We start from the raw sequence: 25098 nt of genomic DNA, 5'->3' as shown, positions 1-25098 counted from the left end.
TTTGTATGTACAAAAAAGTGGGAAGGACAAAGCATTGTGCCACAAAAACGAGTGAATGGGTTTGTGTGGGTTGATAATTGTCACTGACAAGCAGCTATCCTCTTGCTTCATTTATTGGGTGAACTTAATGTAAAATTCAGTTTTTCCCAATAAAAGTAATTTAAATCAATCATGTCTAGATGAACAGAAGAACAGAGAGTCGTGAGAGAGAGGGCGAGTTGTCAAAGGCAGCTGCGGTTGGATTTATTAGACTTGGAGTGTTTGTGTGTGGGTGAGTGATCTTCACCTAAAGGTAGTGTGCGTGTTTGTGATCTGTTTGAAGGAGTTATCCTGACTGAGATACAAAGGGTGAAAAGGGGGAAGAGATCAAGGGCTGACGAGAAAAGAGGTGGGTGAGGGAAAGAAGTGGAGGAGAGGAGGAAGCTTTGATAATTCCCTTTGAGTGGTCCAGGTGGGCGGCGTCCAACCGTAGTGGCATCAAACTGAGCGTATCTCAGCATTTTTTGTTCTCTTTTGTTTTTTTCTTCCTTTTAGCTGGAGGTGGGTGTTTTGTTTTAAAGTTTTTTCCTTTCACCTCAGTAGAAGCCTGAGGAATTTTGACTGATATTTATTAATAAAACATCTCCCATCAGGAAAGAGAGATGACATAAATCAAAAGGCTGTGTTTGAAAGGGAGGATTGATTCTCCCTAATCTTTATCGCAGAAAATAGATTAACAGGAAGTATGTGTGCTGCAGGAATAGCTGCAACTTGTTGGAATTTAATGAGACATGAAGTGAAGTCTCTAAATGAAAAGGATGTAAGAATATTAACTACAGATTCAATAGTTCTTCTTTAAACTTCTCTCACAGGAGCATTTACGAGGAGCTGATGATGAGTCCTCAGATCTTGCCCAGTTGCTAGGTAATAATACACATTTTGTGTGTTTTTGCATGTGTAGCTGTGCGTGTCCGCCAGGTTTTGAGGGCCAACATTGTGAGATAAACCCAGATGACTGCGAAGACAACGACTGTGAGAACAACTCCACCTGCATCGATGGGATCAACAACTACACCTGCGTCTGTCCTCCAAACTACACAGGTAGACACCCACACAAACACACAAAAACTTTCAATAATGCACCCTCAGTCTTTGCCCCTGAGAGGCTGGGAGGGTCACCAAGTCCCACACTTACAAAATCATATTTTCCAGTTTACTGGATGGTAAGTTAGTAATTGACAGGCTCTCTGCAGTGACCTGAAACTGTTCCTGCAGGAGGTTTAAAGAGCAATCACATGAGAGGGAGACAGAAGGAGAATGAGAGTGAAATGGCAAAGATTGACTGTGTACTAGAGGGAAGGGGAAAAATAAACAGAGCAACGGAAAGGGTAAAGAAATTGCCGATAAAGGGCAAAGGCTGAGAGGAGCGAGAGCTGCCCTGGCAGAGTCCGGCACGCTGAAGCTAAACTGCTGACTCTGAATTTAAGTTTTTCTGTGTGTAACAGTGTCCTCTAAGACACACACACGTACGCACACACACAAACACGAGGTCCCCTTTAACACTGAACCTCAGTCAATACACACTCAGCAGCACACACACCATGTCATTATCGTTGTTGGCTCTCAGAGTCCTTGCACACTGCCAGCCACCTTACCACATACAGCTGTTGCACACAAACACACACGTTCATGCGCACAGCTGGTTCCTCTGGCACCGAACTCCCCACTTAGCTCAGTGAACCGCAGCGCAATCATCAGGTGTCACATTAAGAGGACAGTACTTTACTAGTCACTCTCCTTTCTCCAAACTCAGCAACCAGGACTGTCACGTCATATTTGCAACACAGAGAGAAAAATCCAGATTTAATGTCATAAGACCTTTGAAACAGCTGATTTAAGGTTTCTTTAACGTGCTCAACAATTTAAATGTCACAGTAGCATTTTGATTATGGTAAAAAATCCATTTTAGACAGATGATGGAGGAAAGGTCAGGAGGTCACAAGAAAATATAATTAATCCCTTGTGAAATTAAAAAAAAACTGCAATTCAGAAAGTATTAAATAATTTGGTGTGAAAAAGGCAACAAGATAATCAGTGTTTTAGAAAATTCGCAACAATGTCCAGATATGTTGCTCTGGAACTCTGCATGTCCCCAGTTTTCCACCTCTGATGCCTTGTTCCTGAAATAAGCAGCACTAAAGCACAAAGATCACATACCTTCACTTCATTACCCTCCTTGGTGGAAGATAAACCAAGCTGCATGGATGTAGTGTCAACAGTTTGTGTCTTTATATCTGTTAAAATCTCCCACAATTCTCATATGATCATATTATTGTGTAAAATGATTTTAAATCAGGTAAATCATGCCTAACATCTTTTTCTGTAGCACAGTTTCATTTGCATATGATAATTATTCTAAGGTATTTCAGGTAATTCCACATTGATAAATTTATTTTGGCATCTTTAACAAAGTGCCTGAAGTGTGAAATTGTCTGCTTAGGGAGCTCAAAGACTGAATAATTAAAATTTACTTTCACAGCATGCTTTTTTTTCTTTTCTTTTTTTTACAAGTCAAACATCCTTTCAGAAATTGCGGTGTACTGTAGCTCAAAAAACCTGTGCCTAAAAGTGATTTGAGGCGAGGGTATTGGAGACAGACAGGGCGGGAAGGCAGCAGGATTAGATGAAAGCAGGCAGAGAATGATGGAAATGTGCTTGACCTTTCTCAATACCCGCTTCCTTCCTACCACTAACTTCAACTACTGCTTTTAAACACACTGTTAACCCTTCTCACCCTTTCAGCATGTGTATGTGTGTGTACATCTTTAGACCGCCTCCACTTTTACAGAGAGCATTAACCCCCTTCTCCGTCAGGTCTGAGAAAATGCTGATAGCGCTATTCCCTTTGTGCGTGAGGACATCCACAGCACATCTAAAGCCTTGACCAGGATGCTTTTCCCCCCCTACTGCTATTTGAAGATTACAGAGAGTATGTGTGAAAAGTTTAGTGTGCCCCCCTACTCCCATCTTTCTTCTGAAGTGTTATTTTTCTGTTTACCTTCACAGTTTTTCCCCCACATAAATTCTGAAAATATTTATTCAGATCATTCAGTGATGATGCAGCAGGCATAAAACACAAGCCTAAAATACGATTAAGCCTCACAGTTTCTAAATTGCTGACAGCAAATGTTTTCTTTTTCATCAGGTGACCTGTGTGACGAGGTTACTGACCCTTGTCTCCCTGGTTTTGACCCCTGTCAGCATGACTCCAAGTGCCTTCGCGTTGGCCGCGGTTACAGGTGGGCAACAGTTACATTTGGGGGATCCTTGAAAAACACTGTGTGAAAGTGACAGCGAGCTCACCATGTTAAAGCTGGCTTTTTGTGATACAAGTGAAAGCATTTTTAGGGGGAAATGTTATATTACACTGAACGTTTGTGTGTTTAAACCTTTTATACAGTATAAACCTAAAATCAATCTTTTTATAAATTATAAATAATGAATTATTATGCTATCAGATTAAAGGCTTCCATGTTGAAAAGGTTTGTTTTTTAATAGCCTAAATTAATGTTTCTTGCAGAATCCTTTCACATTGATCTATAATAATTTCATAAGTATCTAAATTAATTAGTGAGTTAAGATCATTAAAAAGTGTTCACTTAATGCCGATTCTGTTTGTTCCTCATTACTGTGTGGATAATGTTTTACGAATGTGGAACTGATATAAAAATATTTTTACACAAACATTTCCCACACTTATCCATGAGAAATGGGAAAATATGGTATAAAAGTAGAGCTCTGTTACTGACTGAGCTGTAGAAACGAACCAAACATGTCACCTCTTCATGCAGTAAAACACCTGTAGGCGAGAGGAAAAGTCTGTTGCCCACACACTGTGTAATTTTATCCTTATTTCCATGTCACTCAAGGTGTGAGTGTTTACCAGGCTACGTGGGCCAGCACTGCGAGCAGGACTATAATGACTGTCTGGAGAACAAGTGTCAGCACGGAGCGGAGTGTGTGGACGCCGTCAATGGCTATACCTGCGTCTGTAAAGAGGGTTTCAGGTGAGAGTCATGGAAACAAATCAGACACAAACACAGTGAAAGACTGGAGGGCCAGACTGGGAGGGGATACAGATGGCACTTCATAATCAGAGACTTGACTGTTTCGACCTACTGCGTGCATCTGTGTGTTTGCGCGTGTGTGTGTGCTGCAGATGCAGCACCATGTGGTTAATTATAGCAGGGACTGTTGGCGAGAGAGAAACAAATTCATCATCAGTGGCTGAGGGGGGAAAAACAGAGAGAAAGTCATGGATATGCAGAAGAAAAGGAAAGGAACGGAAGACAGAGCCATTAGAAAATGACTGTACGGGAAAAATAGGAAGTTTCACAGATTCAGAATGATCCAGGTGAAAACAAGAAAATATACTGAATCTGTTTGGAAGGAAAGGTCCCCGATTCAATATTTCAAGATTATTAGCTTTCTGTTTTAGCCACTGCAATCTCCTCGTGTAATTCAAAGAGACACATTACAAAACAAGTAGTAAACAACTTTTGTCACATAATAGAGATAAACAAATCATCCAATTAACGCTCTATAAATAAGTTATCTTCTGTTTAATCTACTTCTGCCTCAGCGGGCTCTTCTGTGAGAACCCGCCACCAATGATCTTGCTGCAGACCAGCCCCTGCGACCAATCCGATTGCCAAAACGGCGCCCAGTGCCTGGTGGTTGCTGGGGAGCCCATCTGCCGCTGCATGCCCGGTTTCTATGGCAGCAAATGCGACAAAATGGCCACTGTTCACTTCCTGGGTCGTGATGGGTATGTGGAGCTGCCAGCTGCAAAACTCCGCCCAACTGCACATATTTCGTTACAGGTAGGGTTAACCTTTGACCTCTGTGCATTCATTTTTGTTTTTCAAGGTTTACAAATCCAACAGTCAGCTTTTATTTTGAAATAAACCCAAAGGTGCAAAGGCTATATTCTGTAGCACTCCTCTTAAAAGATTTCCGTGCCGCTTGAAATAGAGCTGTGAGACATTCTAATCAAGCTTATAGAGTTAGTGCAGATGAAGCAAAGCCAACATCTGCTCCACCCTCTGTTTCCATGGCACACTGAGCACCGTGCCCACGCACACATACACACTCACACAGACCACACATTTTGGACACCTGAGAGTCATGTCCTAATGGACACATAATTTTCTTTTTTATTGAAATGAGAAATAAAGTAGGCAGAGAAAGAGAAACAGGAAGAGGAAGGTGGTTTAATTGATATTTACCACCTGTTTGGAACCATGGGGACTTGCGCTTGTGCATGTGTGTGCGTGTGCTTTTGCGTTCTTGCCAGGACTTTTCAATGTCAGGGCCAAGGCTATTAAAACTCTACCAAGAGGCCTTGAGTCAGTGGTAAGAGAGAGAAATAGAAGAATGAAAGAGCCACTGCACTTCATAAATTACTATATGCTTTTTTCCTTCTCCTTTTTTCACTTTTTTCTTTTCTTTAAGGCTGCATCCAAATTCTCTGTTCATCCACATATATGCATCTTCTTCTTTCCTCCCTCTTCCACTTCACTTGCTCTCTCACTCTTTGTACTTTACACCTCTTACCCCCTTTTTCTCTTTTTGGCCTGCATGGCTTTCTCTTTTTTCCAGCAGCTTGTTAGCAGGTGTTGACTTGGCTATGCTCCATTGACGCCAGAGTGTTAAGTGCTTGGCCCCATGGCCCCATTTCCACTTGCTAGTTAGTTAGCGCTTAAAGGAGCACGCGAGCAAGTGTGACATGTCAAGTGTGTTTCTGAGACAAGTGTGGTGGAATTTGTTTTCTTTTTAAATGGTTTACAGTTGATGGTATAAAATAACCATCGTAAATCAGACACCCATTTAACCTGCTTTAATATTGAGTCAGATATGCATCAGCAATCTTAACTGAAGCAAAGTATTAGCTTTTCACAGAGTAGATCATTTCTGAGGTCTGGAGGTCAATATTTTTCAAGTTTGTGTACGTTTGGGAGCAGTGAGCAATCTGTTTTATAGTTGAACAGGGGACATAATTTTGTTTTACTAGAAAAAACCTCACTTACATCACTTGAGTAAAACAAGTTTAAAATAGCTAAGATGATCTTAGCTAGTTAGCTAAATTAGCAAGTTAGCTTACTAGCTAAGTTGAAGTTGATTTGCTTAAATGATGTAATGAAACATCACATGATGCTATTATATATGTTGTTATACACACAGATATTATAGCGTCATATGCACACAAGCCCTGTTTTTATCTAAATAAAAATGAACAATTCAGGTCTATTTCCTTCTATATGTGCCACTATGACCTTTTACCAGATGATTACTGAATTAAATGAAATATGAAAAATATGACAAACTGTGGACTGTGTATCAAATTCTGTAATTTTTGACGGCTGTTTTTGTGTCCAACGTTTTTCTCTCTCCAGGTGGCTACAGACAAAGACAACGGTATTTTGTTGTACAAGGAGGACCATGATCCTCTGGCAATTGAGCTTTATCAGGGACACATACGTCTTATTTACGACATCGCCAACTACCCACCAACCACTGTGTACAGGTAGGCCACATAAAACAGAAAAGCTGTCCTTCACATTCTTAGAATTCACATTCACTTATTTGAATCATTATGAAGGTCAAGTTTAAGCATGCCTTAAGTACCTATGAGAGAATAAAGATTCATCCACTATTCTATCACTTTTATCTCGCTAATGTAAGCAGACTTATTATCGAATTTACTCCGACGTGGAAATGCATCAATTAAAATGATTTTGGTTTTACATTCCATTAAAGTTAAAACAAGCATTGTGTTGATACGTAGGTTCAAATTACTTTAAAAGCACACTTTGAAAAATAAAAAGCACATAGATGCATACCTTCCCCAAAAAACCATGATGAAAAAGAATTCAATTACTAAGGTTCAAAGAGTAAACAGTAGGTTAAAGATTACAAAAAGCATTCACTCACATAGACATATATTTTTGAGTTTACAGCCACTCGATAAACATTACAGGGATTCAAAGTGATTAAAAAAAATAACAGAAAAATATGCATATATACACATACACAAAACTAAAGTCACCAAGAAAATGGATTTCAGTGGTTTAGTCATCCACACACAAATCTGCCTACATATTTTTGCAAAAACAGCAAGTGCGTCATAGTTTCTAGAAAAATTCCCTTATAGTATTGACCATAAGAAAAAACAAAGATCATCAAGGAAAAGAACATGATAACATTTTCTTAGCAGTAATAGAACAATTTTGTGAGGCCTTTTAGTGTTATTATACTTATATTTGGTCGCTTTATCCAACTGAAATAAGATGTGCATTGTTTTGTAACACAAGTCATAAACTTCAATTCAAATGTTTAAATAATAAGTCACTTGATACAATAAGCAGTCACTTAATGCAACCCTGAAATAAGCAACGTCAAATAGTGTATCCTGTTTCAAGCAGTATTAGTGATGTAAGCTGTTGTTACACAACTTACTAAGTGCCAATTAAGTTTTTTCAACTCCACGTCTGAAGGCTACAGGGTGCACTGTAAAATAAACTGAGGGTGATGTCATCCATAGATTTATTTCATACACATATAAGACGAGGAGAAAGGGCTAATACAATGTCAAAATTACAATATGAAAAACTGCATACAATATTACCTCAAGTGGTTTTTGGATATATAACACACAGAGAATCTTATACAAGTTGTAACGTGGGCTCATCAGCACAAACATATGTGTATTTATGTTACTACATAATATCAAAAACAGCTCGTGGGTGTTTGTAATGAAACGCCATATATTAGACCAGATATTTACTGTACTGTTACGCCCCTAGTCTAGGCGGGTAGGGACGCACATAAGGTTGGAGGAGAGAGACCAAATCCCCGCCCTGGTTCCCAAGCCAAACATCCAAACCAGTTGTAAGTAAAAAAAGTGATTTTATTTAAGGACAAGAAGCATAGCTCCGGGGTGAGCCCAGGCCAAAATAATAAACAAAACCAACTAAGTCCCACCAGAAAAGACTAACTAAACCCTAAGAAAGAAAAAAGAACAAACAAATGACAGAGCTATCCCTCGCTCCCTGACCAAGAAAACAGGAGAAAACGATTCCAAAAGAAAAGGCAGCTCACCCCTTCCGCTTCAGCCCACGAGTGCCTAAGCTTACAATTCACACTCCCACAAATACACAAGATAAACGCAGGCTGGGAAAACCAGGGTCAGGACTGCGACGGCTGTCAGGCTACTCGCTCGTTCCACACTCTCTCTCTCTCTCTCTGGAGCTGTCAGAGCGGCTTTTTGAATGTGGTCACCTGTTCCATGGTCCAATCAGCTCACTACTCTTCATTAGGGGAGGTACCTGTAGAGAGTCTTAAGCACAGTAAAGAGACACAGAACAAACAGCCCACACAGTGTTCTTATGGCCACAGCCGTAACACCCCCCTTCCCAAAATCAAAGACATCTCCTTTGTAGATGTTTTGGACAGTCATGTTTAAGGGAAAACACGGGATAGGGCATCCGCTAACACATTCTCTGTGCCCTTTTTATGACGGATTTCCAAATTGAAGTCCTGCACCAGGAGGGACCACCTCATCAGCCTTTGGTTCGAGTTCCGCATCCGCATTAGGAATACCAAGGGATTGTGGTCGGTATAAACAATCACAGGCGAGGGACTGCCACCGACATACACCTCGAAATGCTGCAATGCAAACAGCAGAGAGAGGGCCTCTTTCTCAATCGTGCTGTACCCTCGCTGATGGACATTGAATTTCTTTGAGAAATAGCCGATTGGGTGATCCACACCATGATGGTCTTCCTGCAGCAATACGGCACCTGCCCCGTTTGCACTGGCGTCCACTTCCAACTTAAAAGGGCGTGCAAAATCAGGGGCGGCCAGCACTGGCGCACTGCACAGGAGAGTCTTAACAGCCCGGAACGCACTCTGACACGCAGAGGTCCACACAAAAGGTCTCAACACACTAGTGAGGCTAGTGAGAGGTGCGACCACGTCCGCGAAGTTTTGACAGAAACTCCGGTAGTAGCCCACCATGCCGAGGAAACGGCGAAGCTCACGCCTAGTCTGAGGGGCAGGAAAATCCAGTATGGCCTGGATTTTGGCCGAGATAGGGCGCACTTGCCCCTGACCCACCTGCTTTCCTAAGTACGTTACCATGGCTTTACCAAAATCACACTTGGCGAGGTTGAGGGTGAGGGATGCCCTTTCCAAGCGATGGAACACATCAGTGAGTGTCTCCATATGCTCTGACCAGGTGTCTGAATAGACGACAATGTCATCCAAATACACTTCACACTTGCAGACGCCGCCCAGCACGATATTCATGAGCCGTTGAAATGTGGCGGGAGCGTTGCGCAACCCGAAAGGCATGACAGTGTACTGGAGAAAATGGTCAGGAGTAACAAAAGCAGAGATTTCAGCCGCACGTGATGTTAGGGGAACTTGCCAATAGCCCTTTAACAAGTCCAGCTTGGTAACGAAGGTCGCAGAACCGACCCTATCAACACAATCCTCCATTCTGGGCAGAGGATAGGAGTCAGGCTTGGTCACACTGTTCACCTTCCGAAAATCTGTACAAAACCGTGGGGTCTTATCCGCTTTAGGCACTAGGAGACATGGGGAACTCCACGCACTAGAGCTAGGGACAGCAAGACAATTCTCCAACAGATAAGAGACTTCTGTCTGGAAAAGAGCACGCTTAGTGGGATTCACCCGGTAGGCATGCTGTTTGATTGGAGGATGGTCCCCCACATCGATATCATGCTCCAACACGGTGGTACAGGATGGAGTGTCCGAGAAAAGATTAGGATGATTTTCAATCAACCGACACACGTCATTTCGGACATCATCGTCTACCCCAGTTAAATGTGACCTTAAATCACGTAGGATTTCAGAATTCCTAAGTCGTGCGCAGCCCACAGCACAACCGAAAACCAAATCGTCACCTACTGGGTCATACCGAGTTTCGGAAACCGGCACCCCCACAGTCGCAACTGTTGACACACCACCAGCAAAGTAGGGCTTCATCATATTAATATGACACACACGGCACTTTTTCCTTCGCTCTGGGGTGTCGATGACATAATCCGTGTCACTCAATTTCACCTGCACTGTATACGGACCACTGAACTTGGCCTGGAGGGAAGATCCAGGGACCGGTAAAAGTGTTAAAACTTTATCACCAACCTCAAATCCTCGCTGCACAGCCTTCACATCAAATTTCCTCTTCATCCTACCTTGTGTTGCACTGAGAGCATCCCGTGCAATTGCGCACGCTTTATGCAAACGCTCTCTGAAAGAGCTCACATAGTCTAACACATTTTCCTTAGGGGCAACAGTGTCGGACAGGAAGTTCTCCTTAAGCAATCGCAAGGGGCCACGCACTGTGTGACCGAACACCAGCTCAGCAGGGCTAAATCCTAACGACTCCTGCACACTTTCTCTCACTGCTAAAAGAAGCAGCGGCAACCCCTCATCCCACTCCTTTTGAGACTCAAGGCAAAATTTCCGCATCATCGATTTCAATGTCTGATGAAACCGCTCGAGCGCACCTTGCGACTCCGGATGATAGGCACTAGATTTCCGATGTTTAATGCCAAGTGACTGCAAAACCTGAGCAAAAATCCTAGACATGAAATTAGAGCCTTGGTCAGTTTGAACAGCTTTTGGTAAACCAAAGATAGAGAAAAAGTTCACCAATGCCTTAACAACTGGTTTAACCTTAAGGGTGCGCAACGGAATTGCCTCGGGAAAACGGGTAGCAACACACATCAGAGTCAAGAGGTACTGGTGACCCGATTTTGTTTTAGGGAGCGGACCAACGCAGTCGATGAGGATGTGTTCAAAAGGTTCCCCTAAAACTGGAATAGGGTGTAATGGAGCGGGTGGAATGACTTGGTTAGGCTTACCACTAATCTGACAGGTGTGACAAGAACGACAATACTGAGCGACGTCATTCTTCAATCCTGGCCAAAAGAAATGACGCAGAATGCGGTGATAGGTTTTCCTAATACCTAAATGTCCAGAAAAACTGTCATGGGCAAGACCAAGAACTTTGGGTCGGTACTGTTGAGGCACCAGAACCTGTTTAAACACATTCCAACCCAAATCACCAGCTGTAGGCGGATACCAAGTACGCATCAACACGTCATCCTCGACACTATAAACACGAGGGTACTGGTCGCTAGAGTTGGCCGCGGAAAAACAACTCACAAGAGTTGGGTCACTCTGCTGTGCCGAAACCAACTCCTTTTTGTTGATTTCCAAAGACAGTTGAGGTGTCACTGATGGGCTAATAGGCAGCATCGCCTCAGAGTCGCCCGTCAGTGGAACACGGGTTTCAGATTCAGACTCCGGACCACCACCAGCACAGAGAAAAGAATCAGATAAATCCACGTCACCGTACTTGCGCCTATGCGCACGAGTTACCGCGCAAGCAGGAAAAACAGAGGAGGAATGCTCCTCAGCGACAGGGTTAGGTAATGAAATATCAGGCACCGGTATCTCAACCACTCTCGGGGTAGAAAACACTTTTCCGTTAGCCAAATCATTCCCCAGAATCATCGCAACTCCGGGCACTGGCAACTGGTCGCGCACGCCAACCGGTACCGAACCCGAAACGAGCGGCGATTGAAGAAACACATTGTGCAATGGCACACGTAGTACATCCATTTTTACACCCCAGACAAGAGCATCCGAACCACAAAAAGAGTCATCAGAAAAAGGTAGAATACCCTTCAAAATAAGAGTCTGCGCGGCCCCAGTGTCACGCAGAATCATGATCGGCACCCGATCCTCCTCTTTTTCATTCAACGAAACAAACCCCTCCGACACAAAAGGGCGGTAGCTCTCATCAAAGCCTTCACTTCCCACTCCATTGCTAGGTGAAGTGGAAGCTGACATAGAACGAACGAAACCCACACTTTTCGGCTTCCTCACAGTGTTGGCCTGCTCCCTGCGCTGTAGTGATGGGCAAGCAGCAACGAGGTGCCCGATTTCATGACAATAAAAACATTTGCGATCTGACATAGGAATAGCAGCAGAACGTGTCTGGCGCTTAGGGGAAACCCTATAACTTCTGACAGGACGAGGTGAGGAAGTGTACTCACGGCGCTCTGTCGAAAGTGCAGCACGATGAGTTAACACAAACTCGTCGGCAAGGACCGCGGCTTTAGACAGTAACCCCACCTTCTGCTCATTAAGATACACGACAATGTTTTCAGGGAGACATGTCTTGAACTCTTCCAGCAGGATCAACTCCTTTAGCTGAGTAAAGTCCTCCGCGTGACTGGCAGCCACCCACTTGTCAAATAAGACAGTTTTCTCACGTGCAAATTCCACAAACGTTTGACTATCAAACTTGCGACAGGCACGAAACTTCTGTCGATACGCCTCTGGGACAAGTTCATAAGCCCGCAAAATAGTGGATTTGACAACCTCATAATCCAAGCTGTCCGCAATAGAAAGACTCGCACAGACCTCCTGCGCTCTTCCCATTAATTTGCATTGCAGCAACAGACTCCAGACGTCCTTTGGCCATTTTAAAGTGGTTGCGATGCGCTCAAAAGCAGTGAGCCGGGTCAAATACAGGAGACTGAATGGCGACAGGAGCTTCCGCCCCCGACGGCATCCGCCCCTTGGAAGGCTTCGGGACGGCCCCAGCAGCTTCCGCCCCCACTGCCGTCTCCAAACTCCCAGACCCACTCGGCGAGGTTTTCTGCCCCCCAAACACTCCCCTGTCCACCAGTCTCTCCACCAAACAGTGTTTAATTTCCGCCTTCTTAGCATTCAACGGAACATCCACCCTGAATAAGTTAGCCACTACCAACAAATCTGCTTTTGTGCACCGCTCCAACTTTTCAATGGAGGGACGTTGCGCAAAATCATCCATGTCAAACGACATCACGAGCAAAGCGAAAAAGGAAAACACAACACCGCAGACACCCAACCGCATCCGCGCACTCCAGAGCCGCAAAACTCGCGCACGACGTTTCCCCCCCACCACAAACGCAAAAAGGAAACGAACCAATCACACGAACGAAAAGGGACGAGCCCCCATTTATGTTACGCCCCTAGTCTAGGCGGGTAGGGACGCACATAAGGTTGGAGGAGAGAGAGACCAAATCCCCGCCCTGGTTCCCAAGCCAAACATCCAAACCAGTTGTAAGTAAAAAAAGTGATTTTATTTAAGGACAAGAAGCATAGCTCCGGGGTGAGCCCAGGCCAAAATAATAAACAAAACCAACTAAGTCCCACCAGAAAAGACTAACTAAACCCTAAGAAAGAAAAAAGAACAAACAAATGACAGAGCTATCCCTCGCTCCCTGACCAAGAAAACAGGAGAAAACGATTCCAAAAGAAAAGGCAGCTCACCCCTTCCGCTTCAGCCCACGAGTGCCTAAGCTTACAATTCACACTCCCACAAATACACAAGATAAACGCAGGCTGGGAAAACCAGGGTCAGGACTGCGACGGCTGTCAGGCTACTCGCTCGTTCCACACTCTCTCTCTCTCTCTCTGGAGCTGTCAGAGCGGCTTTTTGAATGTGGTCACCTGTTCCATGGTCCAATCAGCTCACTACTCTTCATTAGGGGAGGTACCTGTAGAGAGTCTTAAGCACAGTAAAGAGACACAGAACAAACAGCCCACACAGTGTTCTTATGGCCACAGCCGTAACAGTACATAGACAGTGTTTACTGCACAGGGTAGGGTGAGTCCACCATGCTGCTAATCCAAATACAATACTGTTAGACTTTTATTTCTTATTACAGTGTATAAAAGTGTGGCTGTGTGTGTGTGTGTGTGTGTGTGTAAGGGGGGTTCTCATTCACTCTTCATTCTCCTTGCTGTATATTCTGAGTGATTTTCTTCCTTTGTGGGTTTTTTTCACACTTTCTCTGGATAAAAACAAAGTCATAAGAAAAGGAGACTGTGGTCTTTTGATAATATGCAGCCCGCTCATAATGAATTTAAGTTTAAGATTAAGGTATTACATCATACTACAAATCCCTTAAGTAACTCAAGGAGAAGAAAATTTAAGCCACAGTTTACTAGGTCAAGGGCAAGACTGGCTCTGCATCAGATATTTCAAATTTGAATCATTTACACCGTCAAATTTTTGTAGGAATTGTTCAGAATAATCTACCTACAGTAAAATCTGCATACAGATTGACTTTAGTTTATTGTTTAGCTTTTATACTTTCGTACTTTTTTATTAGTTCTCATTTTCCTCATGTTTTTATTTTGTTGTACTAATGTAAATTTACCTTGAGGATCTTTAAAGGTGCCTATAAATAACATTTATTATTATTATTATTATTGTTGTTGTTGTTGTTGCCTGATTTGCTTCTATGTCATTAGACAAACTTAGATTTGCTTTTCTCTGAAAAACAGAAATTCAGGTTCTATATAAATTAAAATTGATAGATGTTAATTACATTTATTTTAAATCTCAAAATAAGGCAAGAAAGTCTTTGCTTGTAGTAGAGTTAAATTGTTAAAGACAATATATGCTCCTTTATTTATATGACATTTGGTGTTTGTATCTACTGATATGATGGCATGTTTTTCATCAGATGCGATTTCCATATGGGTTAGGCAATGTGATAAACATTGGGTCGATTTAAACCTTGTATACAATCTGCGCCATTTGGGTGGAAAATCAGAATTTGCCTTTAGGACAATATCTTTCAGTTTTTGATTTTTTTTTCTTCCATGCTGTGCCTTTACCACAGAGGGCCATAGCTCAATAGAGATGCTGTGTTATATATTTAGCAGTTGTTCAGAAGACTCATGTATTGATAGTAATCAACTTTGCTCCAGACCTCCACCAGTACAGTTAGGCATTCAGCTCAGCTTCAGAGCTGCAGCCCTTTATTTAAAGATGTTCTTTCTTGGTTGGAAAGAAAAACCTACTAAACTATCATGTTTGACTTGTTTGTTGACATTTGTATAATCTTTTGATTTCTGTGGTGCTATTCTGTTTCTTTTGGGTAGGGTGACATGTGGAAGCCACATATATCAAATATGACCTTAAAAAGAATATGTGCTTGTGTTTAACAATGAATGACATATCGGGAAAAGCAAGGAGAATACAAGAGGAATGGCTCATTATAGAGGAAGGAAGGATCAAATGAAAGACTGAAAATGATGGGATGAAGCTAATTAGATATTGGCACAGATGGGGTGGGATGGAGGCAGGGCTGAAAGGGTTGACTAGGAGAGGGGACAGCAACAGAGACACACAGATGCATAGAAAGACAGATTGATCAGCTAACAGTCTGATAATGATAGAAAGAGACCCAGAAAGCCAGATGGATGGACTGATGCTGGATGGAAGGCATGAATGAAAGACCAGACGACACAATAAACAGATAACTGAGTAGAATACATTTCCCGCCAAAGGAGGAAAACGGAAGGGGTAAAACAGATGGATGGAAGCCGTCGAAATGAAAAGACCATGTAATGCAGCTGAACTGCAGGATGGATGAGAGAGGACTGAGGGATGACCGAGGGATGGAGTGAAAGAGGGCGAAGAACAGAGGGAAAAAGCAAACCACAGACTGAGTCAGGGAATTATCCTTGTCTGGTCTTGTTAACTTGACATGGGCCACGCCTGGAAGGGAAACAGACAGACACAGTGCAAGAACAACTGAGAAAAGTGGAGAGAGACAGATGACGACAGGGTAGAGAGAGAACGTATACCGGTACTTTAAGAACATAAAAAGCAGAAAAAATAGTGTCAAATGGGAAAAAACAAATCCGGATATGGGAGTGACAGAGTATGAAACAAAGATCCATACAATGAAGTCGTGTCTAAGCCTACAATACTATAGCTCTCAGTAAACACTGTCTCTGAAAGGAGACAAGGCAGAACTCCAGTACTGAGGCTTATTTTACCACAAGCTGCTATGCGTTGCCATTTTTTGATTACATGACTCTGACTATTTCAAATGGTCTGTCTTATCTCCCCTAATTTAGAAATACATTGTAAACTAATTCAAACCACATGGCTGGGCAGGCACCACAAAACACCCTGCCACCACTGAACTGATAGTGTCCAGAATGGCGTAACTGTTTAACCACCACAATCTTAGCACAGCAATTCTGGCAGATCCCAAATATGGCACTGACTATACAGCGGTTGTACAGCCAGCGCCAGAAACCAGTGCCAGTCCCTGGGATGTTTCTGAGTGATCCCTGGGTTAGTTATCTTGTGAAGAAACTAGAGAGCCTGGGCGATATGTTCAAGCCAGTTTGGCACAGTGTGCTGAAATGAAGCAGTCATGGCCAGATAACACAGACCAGTGTTAAATGAGAAACCAGTCCGTCTGTGGATTCTTACAGATTACGTGTAAGGTCCCCTGTGGAGTTCATTTGTCAACAAATTTTACAGTTTACAGTAATAGCTATTAAAATAACCATTACTAAGAGCCATTAAAGCACATTGTGTGCAACCTAAATGATAGCAAATGTAATAATTTCATTTCTCTTTCCTCATAAAACATGCACAATCACTTTCTATACATTCTGTATTTTTCCATACATGTAATTTAGTTAAGAGGCCATGCATGCATTGCTATCACACATAGATATCACCCACTGACAGCCTGCTTCACCAAGTGGCAAGCTCAGTATGCAGTTACCACCTCGTTTAATGACGGCTGTGACATCTCACTGATCATGAATGATGTTTCCACAGCTCGAGAAATATGCTGAAGGAGAGAAGAGAGTCGGCCGTGGAATAAGTCACACAACATTGACCTTCAAGACTTGAGTTTGATACTCGCCATTTGGGTTACATTTCAGCATTGTTAAAGTGTAGCGTTAAAATATACACTTTCACAATGCTGAACACAGGTTACCATGTGATGGGTGAGAAGTGACTTGTATCACCCTGATAACCTGGTAGAATACAATCAGGAATTTATATGCACTTATTCACCATCACTATATATCTCCTACATAATATGGGTCACTATAGGTATAAGAGGTTGACGACTAGCCATACTTATGAGTGATCACAACTGATCAGTGGGATAAATATTTGTCATAACAAAAATGGAGCTAAAAAAAAATCCACTGGCTAGCTTTAAAACAGAGAGGTGGCTAATACTAGAGAAATGCAAACATTTACATACATACACAGTGTATTGGAACTGCATATGCCTTTTGGTGCATGCACCTTTTGACAGAAGCAAACCTGTCCAGACAACACAAATATCAACAGCAAAAAAGGGAAAAAAGAAATTGAGGACTGCAAAAAGGAGGAGAATTTCAACAGGCCTCACTAAAAAAATACAGAGGCAGAAACCAGAGGGAATAATTAAACTGAAATGAATACAAGGGATGTGTCGAAGAGGGGAATGTCTCTTTTTGTAGTTCAAAAAAAAAAAATCGAGATGGAAGGCAGCTACAGAAGGAGAGGCAGGGGAAGGTGTACAAGTCTTTCACTGTGCCCTCATTAGCGCCAGATGAAAGTGTTAAATGAAAATGTGTGCCTTTGTGTGTGCATGCCAGTGTGCAGGGGACGGGGCACAACGCATCTGTTTGTTGTGTATTCATGTGGTGCCCTTTACTAAATGTCACACTAATCTCCCATCAGGTCAAAGAGAGCACATCTACTGTTATTCATCAGCAAGTGACAGAGTGAGTGATGCAGGGATGGATGGGTTCTTGAAAGGAGAAAGGGATCGAGCAGTAAAGGCAGCATAGAAAAAAAAGGATAGGGGAATGGATGAGTGGGCAGAAAGGAGACAGAAGAAAGACAGGTAAAGTGTTGAAGGAAGATGATGACGGATGGTTGAACAAGAGAAAAGGGAAAGTGATGCAAAGAATGGAAGAAGCATTATAAATGGCCATGGATTTGAGCTTATGTCAAACATAATCATTTCTGGAGGGCATAACGTAACATAACAGTTGGACTTTGTGCAGGTGTTCCTTAATTGTAACTCACTTAAATATGCAGCGTATCACATACACCCAGTATGGAAACATACATACAAACGAGTGACCATAGCAAGCAGTTTCTATTCAGATACAGGGCTTCCTCAAGATTTTGGACCTTCATTTGGGTGAATAAAGTGACTGAATGTCTGACCTGAATCTGGCCACAAGGCTGTGGTTAAAACAGACAGACAATCCTTGAACATTATAGGTTTAAAATTCTCAGAGGCTATTGAGACATTCGAATACTGAGTTCTTAGAGGCCTGAAACAACAAGTCCTCATTCCTGAGACTCGACATCAAAACGCAGCGAATCCACTCCTGAAAAGTACAAATTTCATCTGAACTGGCCAGCCTGGTTTAGTGAAAGCTGAAAAAATAAGGAAAGAAAACAGTGAAGGAGTGCTCCATTCTCCAGCTGCTGTCTCAGTAATGGCTAATTGAGGTTACCACAGCAATATGGAACTGGGATGTGTGTCTGCTGAGCATCATTGTAATCAGACTGGGCTGTTTAACACACACATACATACAGTCTCACAAACAAGTTAGCTCACTCGAACATACTTCGATATTGCACAAAGACTACATACTACTGTAGTTGTATAGACTTGTAGATGTATAGTTGTTAAAAAACATTCACACATGCATGTTTGCAAGCTCACATACAGACGCAGCAAATGTGCTTCAGAAACAGCGTAATAAATGACAGGAGTGGCTAATTAGATTTAACAGTGTAAGTGGATCTCCATGGTTATTTCTAATCCAAATATGTTTTTTCAGTTTGAGATAAAGTCAATGACCTGTAATTACTTCTGGGTTTGTATTAGACTCTGTTATATGACAGAAAGCCAGTTTTGGGGTTTGGGAAGTTCTTTTTGGTGAAGTTTATTTGTGTGTGTATGTGCTCATTCAGGATTTTGGACTGACAGGAAATTGTTGTCCCTTGTGGCTTTGGATGAATACAGTGAAAGTTAGAGAGAGAAGCAGTTTCAATCTGCTACGGCTGTGTGTTTGTTTTTATTGAATTCTATAATGGACAGTTTCTTGTACTAATACACAGGGCTAACAGAGTGCTCTTTAGAAGTGTCTAAAACATACACAATTGTGCACACATTTGGAAGCACTGTATCCATCCATCCATTTTCGTAACTGCCTGTTTAGTTAATGGTCAGGCTTGGGCCTATCCGAGCTGTCATAGCGGAAAAGGTGGGGCGCACACTGGACAATATGCATATGTATCTCAGAGCTAATACCAAGGGACAAGCACCCATTCCTGCTCACATTCAGACTTATAGTTTACTTACAATTTAGATTAATCAGTTAACCTAATATTCATGTCTTCTAACTGTGGGAGGAAGTACCTGTTGAAAACCCACCTAAGCAAAGGCAGAAGATGCAAACTCCACACAGAAAGGCTCGAGCTGGCCAGTGTATTTAAACCCAGGACCTTTTTGCTGTTATATACTTTAAATCTGCAGAATAATTCACAAACATGCAGGCACACAAATCATGGACAAGCTATTGAAAATATCCACTTTAAAAAATAAGGACGTTTAATGTTGGTAACATTCAAACTCATACACTCATCTGCAGCGCTGCCAGCTGCTCAGACTCAGACACGCTAGTCTTTAGTCAGCTACTTCCATCTGGTGGATTTTTGGTTTCACAACAAGTCCAGTGCTGTGTTTGCCATGTCCATGTGTTAAAAAAATGTGTTTATAGGGTTCCTAAACAACACATCAATCTGAGAGTTTTCAGCTTTGTGAGCAGCTCCATTTAATTTAAGAAGACAAGCAGTTGAGCAAATGAGGGGAAAATGAGATGAAGAGCTTTTGGACTGAAAGCAAATAAGCTTTAGAAGAGGAATAGGGTAAAAATGACTGTTAAATGACATTGGGGCTAGAAAGGTGATTGAAGCAGAGCAAAAGGAGAAAAAGAGAAGAGGAAGTGGATGGGGAAGAAGATAATGAAAAGGAAGTGATGAATAAAGAGGAAAGAAGAGAATGATAGAAAAATGAAAGAACTAGAGTAATACAAAGTTAGGTTTGAGGAGGAGGCTGCTGAGGTACATAACTGATTTTTCTGGCTAGCAGACCATCATTTTGCTATGTTTACTAGGCCTGTTCTCAGCCTTTATTAAATTACATGGTTCCTAATGGAAACCATGTATGTGTCTGTACTGAGTCTACAGTTGTTATTTTACAAGCTTTTAGCTGCGTGCTAAACACGACTGATGCCATGACAATCAAATGCTTTTCACATTTGTTGATGGACAGTCACATGTCCTTGTAAAACCTCCATTCAAATCTCAGATTAGCACTTTCAATTAATAGAAACTGGTTAAAAAAATAGATTCCTAATTTTTACCCAGTTGTCGAGGACAGTGTCACGTGAGGAGACAAAGCAAATGAGTCGATAATAAATTCTTGATTCTTTTTAAGGCCTGTTAATGTGTTATACTGTATGTTGTAATGCATACTGTTCTTTTGTCCTTCTGTATGGTCAGCATTTTTATGAAAGTCACACTGGCCTGTATCCAGAACTCACAAACTTTGCTCCATTTGCTGTTAATGTAACATCGCTGTAATCTGAACGCTCTATAAACAGCTGTCAATCACAGCTGATTTAAGGCTCCTTAGCTAGTTAGCAAATAAGTGGTTGCAGACAAAGGGAAGTATTGTCCTGATGTTTCGCTGTGGGAGTCTGGAGCAGACCACCAGCAGAAAGAGTAGCTTCACTTGTTCATTTCTGTTTTTGATGTTCTGCAAGAACTTGGTTGAGCGGAGGCACGGTCAACTTTACCACCCCGCGATTTACCTCTCTTTCCCTCCCTGTCTCTCATTCTCGCTCTCTCTCTCTCCTTCTCTCAGCTTTGCCAAACCACTGTCTCTATAGCTGTCTGTCTCCCCTCCAGCAAAAACCACTTAGCAGAGAATCTCAGACACACGCATTCACACAAGAACACATACACTTTCCTCCCAGGGTCAAACGTGGTGCAAAAGGTCATAATGTTAGTTCTTTGCAGACTTCTCTTCAATGGAAACATTTATTCTTCCAAAAAATATCAGAACTTTACCACAATGGTCCAAACTGGTTGAGTCCGGCTATTAAATTGTAAGAATCCGGTTTTGCCCCAAGGCTTGAGCTCATCAGAACAAACAAGCCCATGTGCTGCTAGAAAGTACTGGGCCTCAACCCCCATGTTAGGAAATCATGAAATAGATCAAGCGCACATTATAATCCCTTCCACAGTAACACAATATTGAGGATGTAATCAGTGTGTTTTATGTCTCGGGATAGCATTTCGACACAGATTTCCCTAATTTCTTTTTCATTTAGGTTGGTCGATTTGCAAACACAACAAAACAAAGAAAAAATAGTTTGACTCGAAAATGTTTGGAGTCTGTTTTGGGTCTGTTTTTCCAATTTGCTCTAACAGTTTTTGCAACGGTAATCTATCATAATCATGCACGTACTGAAATTATGTCCTTTTTTTTCTGTTTGTGTGCATTTGTGCGTTCGTTACAGCGTTGAGTCTGTGAATGACGGGCTTTTCCACACAGTTGAGCTGCTTATTCAGAACCACTCACTGAGCCTAGTGGTGGATAACAGCACCAACAAGAGCCTGGGAAAGCTGGCACGCCAGCCCTCCGTCGACCACAACACCCAGCTTTACATAGGAGGTACGCACACGCATTTCTTCATAAACACGATGCATTTGCGGTACACAGATGTTACTTTGGCCTACCCTACTTCTTGTTTGCTGTGCAGCGCATGGGTACATACGCGTATAGGCACACACAACATGCAAACGCGCACGCAGACTAACGCACACTAAATCACAGCAAGGGTTGTGGTAAGGAAGTGGAAAACTGTTTTTATTCAACTTTTCTTCAAGAAAGAGGGTAGACACGCCTCTGAGAACAGTAACTCCTTTTTTCTCGAGTAAGAGAGACATACTGTTATTGTGCAATAGTGAGAGCTGCAATGCTGTATCCTTGTTGTTTTTTACACTGTATTTCAGTGTAAGCCAAGCCAGAATGAAACCAATAAAGGAAATATCTTAATCAAACATTATACTATACTTTCCATTGTTATTACTGCTCATTTCTGTCTGTTTCTGGTTTTATTTTCACCAATTCCCAGGAGTGCCATCCCAGGTCGTGGCCTCAGGTCTGCGTCCAGGGCCTGAACGATCCCCTCAGGGTTTTAGTGGCTGCGTCCACAATGTCCAGATCAATGGGGAGCCTCAAGACCTGAGTTATAGATCCAGAGGAGCAGGACAGCTACAAAGAATTGAGGGCAAGGTAATTACTCAACGGCTGGCATAGATTCCACAGCATTTACTAGAACGCACAGTAGCATGTTAAAATAAAATTAAAGTATTATAAGTTCATTCAGTGCTGTTAAGAAACCTTGAAGGTTTTATTGAGAACTCTATGGCCTACATTGGTTTTGTAACTCATAATCCCGTAACTCTGTCCTGTAAGTTCGCCTATCAACATATCATCAAAGAAAGTTATGTTTGGCAATAGTAAGAGGACATCTGGCTGAAATACCATGTAAAAAATCATAGTGAAAAACCTTATGACAGCAGTGTTCTGTTTTGGGTTCGGAGCAAGGATCCAATCCAAGCAAGCGTTCACTTTCATAATATAAGCCACAGTAGAAGTCTGATGAGTTTTAAGGCACTTCAACAAAGTCAGCAGCTGCTATGGAAAAGTATACACGCTGTCTTTCCAATTTGGAAACATATTTAATCTGGACCCTTGAAGGGCTGCAGCATTAAGGCAACATCAAAACATTTCTCTGGTTGCGCCACCTACCTCCATGCTTGTTGTTTCTAACAGTGATTTCTTCATTTTATGTTCTGTCACTAGGGTGATGGCATTCTTGCGGGGTGTCATTCGTGCAGTGTTTGTGCACAGGGTGCATGTAGAGAAGGAGGGGAGACGGGAGTAACTTGCGATTGTCCTCCTGGACGCAGTGGGGCTCTGTGTGACCAGACGACAGGCACAAACCCCTGTCAGAACAACAGGTAAGCCAAAATGGCAGAGACATTGAATGTGAGGTGTGAATTTAACTTGCAATTACTAACTCATAGGGGCACACATTCTGTAAAGCGTGCATTTTGTAACAGTTTTAGTTTTAGTTTAGTTTGCTAAGTTATACTGATAGGAGAATGAAAGAAACCCTCGTGTCAGACCCTTTGACCACACACAGAAGCAAAATTTCCCTGGTCAAGCTTTATTTTCTGTTTGTTATATAAAATGAATAATTGCCACCTGTTTGTGATGTTTCTAATGCCATTTTGTCATACAAGCCAGCCAGGTATCTGTTTAGTATAGATTTTGAAATCATGTGGGTTTAGTGGTTTTAAAGCAACCATGGATGAAACCACTTTCCAACCCCAGCATAATTCTCTCCTGTAACATGTTTTCCTTCTGCTCTGCTCTTTCTCCAGATGTTCTCATGGCCAGTGTGTTCCCAAGGGTCAGTCTTACAGTTGCCAGTGTAATGAAGGCTATCAGGGTCAGTTCTGTAACCGACGACAGGAGCCTCCAGCATGCAGGGGGGTTCGCTGTGGGCGTGGGGAGTGTCGGGTGTCAGAAAGGGGAGAGCCGTTCTGTCACTGTCAGCCAGGGTTCACCGGGCCTATTTGTGACACAGGTAACACTGAAAGATTATAAAAAGAAGAAACGGAAATTTGCCGAGAATGAGAGCATATTATGATTTAAAATGTGCTTTTTTTTAACGCCACCAACATGCAGAAATCACATGTCAAGGAGAAATGGTAAGAGAACAGCTGAAGCGCCACCAACCCTTAAGAACATGCACGTCCACCAGCAAGATTCCCCGCATGGACTGTTCCAGATCCTGCCAGGCTTCACCTGGTGTTTGCTGTAGCGTCACCAAGACCAGACGGAGGAAGGTGGTTTTCCGCTGCACAGACGGCACCTCGTACTCAGAGGAGATGGAAACCGCTCTGGAATGCGGCTGCTCCAAATGTCCGTTGTAACAGCACGGCAGTTTGTTTTGCAGCACTCACCGCCGCCTTTTTGTGAATTCCACACATCAACGAAGTTGTCGCTCGGAGAATTTTCCACATTGATGAGCACCAGCATGACACAATTTTTAATTTCCACATTTTGTTTGACCGCTGCCAATTTGCTGCCAAGAGAAACGATAAACAGAAACAAAAATGGGACACGTGTGTGTGTTTTGACAGAGAGAAAATATATTGTAAGATATAAGTGAGAAAAAAACATAGAAGTTATTTTTATTATGGATTTTTTTTTCTAAAAGATGATAAAAGGACTGATTTTTGTAATATGTTGATTATATAATGTGTTGCATAGTATAAAAATGTTATTTTTACCTTGTAAGAAGTACACAGCAAAATAGATTAACATTCCTTAAAAGTATATGAATTTATATATGTGTAAATCTATATAAATATTTACCCTAACCCAATGAATTTTATATCTTCTAAGTGTATTTGCATGATGTTAATGTGAGTGCCAATGTGTGGGACACTGGGAGAGAAGAGCAGAGAAGAAGAAGAGCTCTGTTGATTCCACACAAAGGAAAAGGTGGCAGGCTTTTGAAGTCCTTCTTGGAGGCTAAAAGCGAACTGTATGTGCCTAGCTAACCTGCTTCTCTATATAATGGACATTATCCTCACATGTGAGTTCCCATAAAAGACTCTTTTCACAGAGATGATTTAACAGTTTGCTCTAATATTGTGTCATTCTTATTTGCTGTTGCACGCCACACTTGGAGCCACATAAGGTTTGACATTAAATTGGAAAGGCATCTGCTATTCATTGGAAAATGTTATGAATCAGAAATTCCCATAGAAATCAATAATAATGAAAAACATGCTGTAAATTCAGCATTATGCTCACTCTGAACTTGTTCGAGTTAGACTGCTGAGATTTAAAACATACACAAGTGGAGACGGGAAGACATCTTTTTTGAGTTATCCTTTTAAATAACAAGAAGTTTTCTCTCAAGAGTCACTTACTGAGTGTAGCTGGTTGGGCTCCGAGGTATTTTTTTACACCCATAACAAATGGAGTGACGTCACACCTGCATAATACCTACACGTCAATGCTGCAATGTGAGATG

General features: G+C 42.1%; 1 protein-coding gene across 2 annotated transcripts in view; it reads left to right on the top strand.

Moving 5' to 3' along the window:
- slit3 (slit homolog 3 (Drosophila)) overlaps nucleotides 1-24790 on the top strand; it is a 241283-nt gene extending 216493 nt beyond the window's left edge. For both annotated transcript variants that reach the window (XM_026182115.2, XM_080304450.1), the window contains 10 exons: nucleotides 941-1080; nucleotides 3185-3278; nucleotides 3909-4046; nucleotides 4622-4862; nucleotides 6435-6565; nucleotides 21496-21650; nucleotides 22114-22274; nucleotides 22848-23005; nucleotides 23432-23637; nucleotides 23739-24790. In XM_026182115.2, the coding sequence (XP_026037900.1) occupies nucleotides 941-1080; nucleotides 3185-3278; nucleotides 3909-4046; nucleotides 4622-4862; nucleotides 6435-6565; nucleotides 21496-21650; nucleotides 22114-22274; nucleotides 22848-23005; nucleotides 23432-23637; nucleotides 23739-23986 (1672 nt within the window). In that variant the 3' untranslated portion in view covers nucleotides 23987-24790. The remainder of the gene's footprint in view (nucleotides 1-940; nucleotides 1081-3184; nucleotides 3279-3908; nucleotides 4047-4621; nucleotides 4863-6434; nucleotides 6566-21495; nucleotides 21651-22113; nucleotides 22275-22847; nucleotides 23006-23431; nucleotides 23638-23738) is intronic.
- Nucleotides 24791-25098: the final 308 nt, after the last annotated feature.

This window comes from Astatotilapia calliptera, chromosome 2, assembly GCF_964374335.1.
Source record: "Astatotilapia calliptera chromosome 2, fAstCal68.1, whole genome shotgun sequence".
NCBI lineage: Eukaryota > Metazoa > Chordata > Actinopteri > Cichliformes > Cichlidae > Astatotilapia > Astatotilapia calliptera.
Note: the sequence above shows the minus strand (reverse complement) of the source record. Positions and strands in the feature narration are given on the sequence as shown.